The sequence below is a fragment of the Crocodylus porosus genome, unplaced genomic scaffold (assembly GCF_001723895.1).
Source record: "Crocodylus porosus isolate Cpor-Errol unplaced genomic scaffold, CroPor_comp1, whole genome shotgun sequence".
Classification (NCBI taxonomy): Eukaryota; Metazoa; Chordata; order Crocodylia; family Crocodylidae; genus Crocodylus; species Crocodylus porosus.
Window position 1 is genome coordinate 45,605,083 of NW_017728918.1, and position 4,814 is coordinate 45,609,896.

Consider the following 4,814-nt stretch of genomic DNA (forward strand, 5'->3'; position numbering starts at 1 on the left):
CACCTTCAGTTGAGCATCTTAGTGTACTTAATGTCGTTCCAGAAACACAGAGATTCTGAACACATTCCTAAATATATATGAATCCTCTCCTTCGGAGAAGTTTAATGTCATTGTTTTTATTTAGTTGCTCTACAGGATGTGTTCTTCATTAAATGTCAAAAGATTAGTCGGTAACTATGGAACGTTTCCTTCCCCAGTTTTAACAATATTTTCCTGTCCTGTTCCTTCCCCGCCACCTCCCAACACACTATCCCCAACCCCCACAATTGCTTATTCCAGATGCAGTTGAAAATGATTTGTCACGAAATGTGTTTCTTGCTCAACTACTTAAATTAACTTGTTTACTTAGCAAATAGACTTCATTTTTGCAGACTCAGTTAAAATGCCTTACTGCTGCATAGTTTCATTTTCCCAAGCCTTGATAGAACTCATTGAATGTCAGGTTTCAGCTGTGTATTTTAACACCATTGAATCTCCTGGAGGAATGTGTTAGCAATGTGAAATTCTCAGTATATAGGATATCCAAAATGTTCTTTCAAAATAACAAAATTATTTAACATCTAAGAACAAATCGAAGTATCTCCCCAAGCTTGCAGAGGCATCAAGTTATATTCCATGTAACAGTGCATGTTCAGTGAGTTATACTACATTGTCAAATACAATTTAACATGATTTATTTCTAGACTCTTGCGAGCAAAAGTGATGTAATATAAGTCTGAAATTAAATTACAGCACAGCGATGAAGGTTAGTTTTCAAGTATTACCTATAAGCATGGAGAATCACGCATTTCAATTTAGTAAAAATCAGTGAAACAACTAAAAGGTCTGAAGAAAGCATCCTTCATTCTTTGCAAAAAAAAGTCTCTTTTAAGAAATGTATTGTCTATTAATATTCATTAGAATATTTCCTTCTGAAACTTTTTCATAAATACAGGAAAATAGTTTCATATCTTTTCTAAAGAATCAGTTGGTATTATTAAAATTATTTTTAAACACTTAAATATGAATTCACTGATTATTTAAACAGGACTGTTCACATACCTGTAGTATTTGTTATATCCTGACATAATGAAATACTGAAGAGAGTCATCATGAAGACTGTAAGTGCAGGAAATGTCATTGTGCAACTTCGTGAATGCATGCACCTAGGAAAGAATATATAATGGTTCATTATAATCATTATAATCAGTAAAATGTGGATTTTCCCCTTTTCCAGAGGAAAACACAAATTTCTCATTTTAGCAGAGTTCCATCCTGCAAGGGGCCGGGGGGAGTGGGAGGTGCACGGTCAGGCAGGGCCCCTGCACCATGTGCATGTATATGGACATGGCTGCCAGGCAGCCTGGAGAGCAGCTCCCATAGGTAAGTGAGGGGGTGGGAACTGAGGCCCCTATAGGGAGGAAGGGAGGGAGTTGGGTAGGGCTGGGGGCGAAACTGGAGCTGGGGCTGGGGCTGCTGTGCAGCCAGGCCATGCATGGGGTTTGGGGCCTGGGCCTGCAATGCATAGCCACAGGGCCCCGACGGGGAGTGAGACAGGACCACAGGTGGCTTATCTGGAGGGAAAGGGTGTGGGGCAGCTCCCTGCTGCTCTGTGCACTCCTGGGAAGCAGGGGGTGCATATGACCCCCGGATCTGTGTGCAGGGGGGGCAGGCATGGGCTGCCCGCTGTGGGCTTGAGCTCCCACCCTGCTGTGGCAGGGCAGAGCGGGGCCACACAGGAAAGCTGCTTGCCATAGCAAGCTCTGCACTGCCCTGACAAGGCGTCCCCTGCTTGCTTGGCAACAGTGGGGGCAGCAGCATGGGGTTGTGTCCCTCACTGATGCCGTAAGGGCAAGGGATGTCTTGCCAGGGCAGCACACAGCTCGCAGCAGAAGCTGCTTCCCTGTGTGGCCCCACTGTGCCCTGTCATACCAGGTTGTACCCCTGGGCTGCAGAGGCCACAGGGGACAGCAACCGGGAGGGATCCCAAGCCTGCAGTGGGCAATCTTCCCCCATCCCCACCCCACGGACAGTTCTGGGGGGCACAGGTCCCCTCTGCCCCCCGCCCAGAGCAGAGCAGGGGCAGAGCTGGGCTCTGCTCCATGGCAGCAGCTGCCACCTCCTGCTGGGGGCAGGGGCTGGGGACCTGGGTCCCTGGCCCCACAGCCCTGGCCTCTGGGGGCCCCCACTGGGAAGTCTGTGGGGGCAGGGAAGTTGTTGGGGGAGAGTGAGGGGCATGAGCAGGTCTGGGCGGTTGTGGGGAGGGAATGAGGGCAAGAACAATGCCAGGGGGCTGTGGGGGAGAGTGAGGGATACCAGCAGGGCCAGGGCACTTGGGGTGGGGGGGGGAAGTGAGGGGCACCAGTAGGGCTAGGGGTCTGTGGGGGTTGCCTTTCATTTTAATCAAGGATTTGGGGGCGGTTATCAGAGAATTTGTGATTTTTTTTGATCAGGGAAAACCGGGATCCCGATTATCAGTGCTAATCTGTTACCATCTATCAAAAGTCTCCAAAGCACAGGGGTTGCAGTGATGGAGAGTACCCACAGTGTATAAGAAGCACATATGTGTGTATATTTATAGAATACCTATAAATAAATACACAGCATACAAAAAAGCTGAGCTGCAAAATCCTGAATTTAAAATATGGATTGCAAGCATTTCATTTAATAATTATCTGAAATTCAAAAAGTATCAGATATAGCCCAAAAAACACCCTATATAAAGAGTTTATCTATTAGTAGCATAGGAATTTTCTTGCAGAATAGGAATTATGGAAGTTTAGCTGTTAAAAATAACAGCAAATGTTTTGATTATTTGACACTACTGCATTCAAAGAGTCACACAACAGAAGCACAGTTCATCTATCCTTTTCCTAGTGACAAAGTTAAATATTGAACCTACCACTTACAATGTGCTGTGAAAGCTACCTAAAGAATGCAGCTTTTCACTTAAAAGCAGACTTGTACATAGTAGGGATTGCAGTGATCTATATTTATTTTTCACAGTCTGTTTTTTCTTTGATGTTTTAAGAATCTGCTTGTTCTTCTGTGTAAGTACATTTTCTATGTGCTATCACAATAAAAACATTTTCATTTTATCATTTTTTATAAAAGGGGCCATTTTATAGTAATTGATGAGACTGCAGTTCTGTCCCTGACCTCACCTGAAGCAAGATAAGATTCAAATTACACAGAGGGAAATAAGAGTCAGTTTATTAAATCTGCGGCCCAATCCTGCTGCACTGAATTTAATGGTAAAAATCTCAATGAATATTCTGAAGACCTTCAGAAAGGTTAACAAGGGGCCTTGTTCTAATTCCCAAGCTTCATTGATTAGTCATTCTAGGTACTGTCAGATCAATAAAAATCTTATCCTACAGATAATACAGGTTCCTTTTCCAAAGTCTAGAAATCTTGAGAAGTTTCATTTCTATATTAAAATGAAAATTTTGCAGCTCAGTTCATCACTTACTTTTTAAAGTGGTAGTTCTATCTATTCATACGGTTAGGTTTGCAATGATCAAGTCAAATTAATGAACTATTATCATTTCCCCCAGAGGTCTACTTTTATTTCTTAAAAGACAAAAGAGTAATTGCATATATAAGTACTGATGCACAGTAAAAGGGCAAAGACAAAATAAAAAGAAGCATATATTTTTAAAAGAGCTCAATAGCAATAACAAGATAAATTTACAGCCTAAATCCTGTAACTTTTACATATAAGTAATTATTTTTTATGCAAGTAGCACCACTGAAGTCAATGAAACTCGTACCAATAAGCACTGAAAGACTGTTCTACATAGCATTCTTTACAATATTCTCAGCATACTGGAATGTTGTTATAACTAGATATAAATGGAAGAAATGCACATTTCATTTGTTCTTTTTAAATTTATAAATATTTTTTCATTTAAAAAGTGGCCTATGTATTTAGTCATTGATTATTAGACACTGTATTCTTAAAACGCCTATGTGGCCACATTTTAAAACAAGCTTTTCCACATAAAGCATTTCGGAGAGCTGCTTTCTTCCCACCCCCGACATTCTGAATTCTTTTTTTAATAACAGAAGAAAACTCTGATACTTTCATAGCTAACCCATGACAAGATTTGTTAGTAAGCACCTCTTTAAATAAAGCATACTGCACACTGTGCTTTTATTTATCTCAGTTGGAACTGAGTATCCAAATACAACAGATGCTGTATGATGGATAAAGTGTTTCATTCCAACAAAGGGAAGTAAAATTCCAAGTATAGCAAGAAAAGAGAACTTACATACTTTTTGTAACAAATGTAGATGTAGAGATGTGCAGCTGGGGGACAGCAGAAAGCTTAAGAGCACTCCTGAAACAAAAAAAAACACATACAAGATAAAGACAAAACAGAATTAAACATTCTTCACATTATTTTTTTTCAGATTCAACCATTTCTTTCAGCTACCTCCTTGCTTACCTCTATCATGGCTGCAGGCTCTCTAGTCACACAGTACAACGCACAGGTCTTGGCCCCTGATTGGAAAGTCACTTCACATGTGAAGGTTCCCACAATGGCTGAAAAGTGTCTGGATTCCACTCTTCTCTCGAAGTCCTGCCATCAGACCTCTCAAATATGTGAGAACTTGTCAGTGTAGATAAATAAAGAAGTGTTTGTTAACATGGAAGAATTGTAGAATGCCATATTTACCCAAATCCGGGATGATACGGAATTGAAAATGTCCCCCCAGTAGTAAGATTCTACCCATGGAAAATTTATAAATTGATTATAATTGTCCATGTATGGAATCTAATTATTGGAAGGCCACCTTAAATTAATCCCCCGCCTCTACCTCTGTGACAG

The 4,814-nt window shown here is 41.2% G+C and overlaps 1 protein-coding gene across 7 annotated transcripts in view; it reads right to left on the reverse strand.

Annotated features, from left to right (window-relative positions):
• Window positions 1–4,590, reverse strand: part of LOC109311746 (collagen alpha-1(IX) chain-like) — a 69,131-nt gene extending 64,541 nt beyond the window's left edge. For 6 of the 7 annotated variants that reach the window (XM_019537558.1, XM_019537560.1, XM_019537561.1 and 3 more), the window contains exons 1-3: window positions 4,419–4,590; window positions 4,254–4,322; window positions 1,042–1,145 (exon numbers count right to left, since the gene is read on the reverse strand). In XM_019537558.1, the coding sequence (XP_019393103.1) occupies window positions 1,042–1,145; window positions 4,254–4,255 (106 nt within the window). In that variant the 5' untranslated portion in view covers window positions 4,256–4,322; window positions 4,419–4,590. The remainder of the gene's footprint in view (window positions 1–1,041; window positions 1,146–4,253; window positions 4,323–4,418) is intronic. The other variant, XM_019537559.1, reaches the window with a different exon arrangement.
• Window positions 4,591–4,814: the final 224 nt, after the last annotated feature.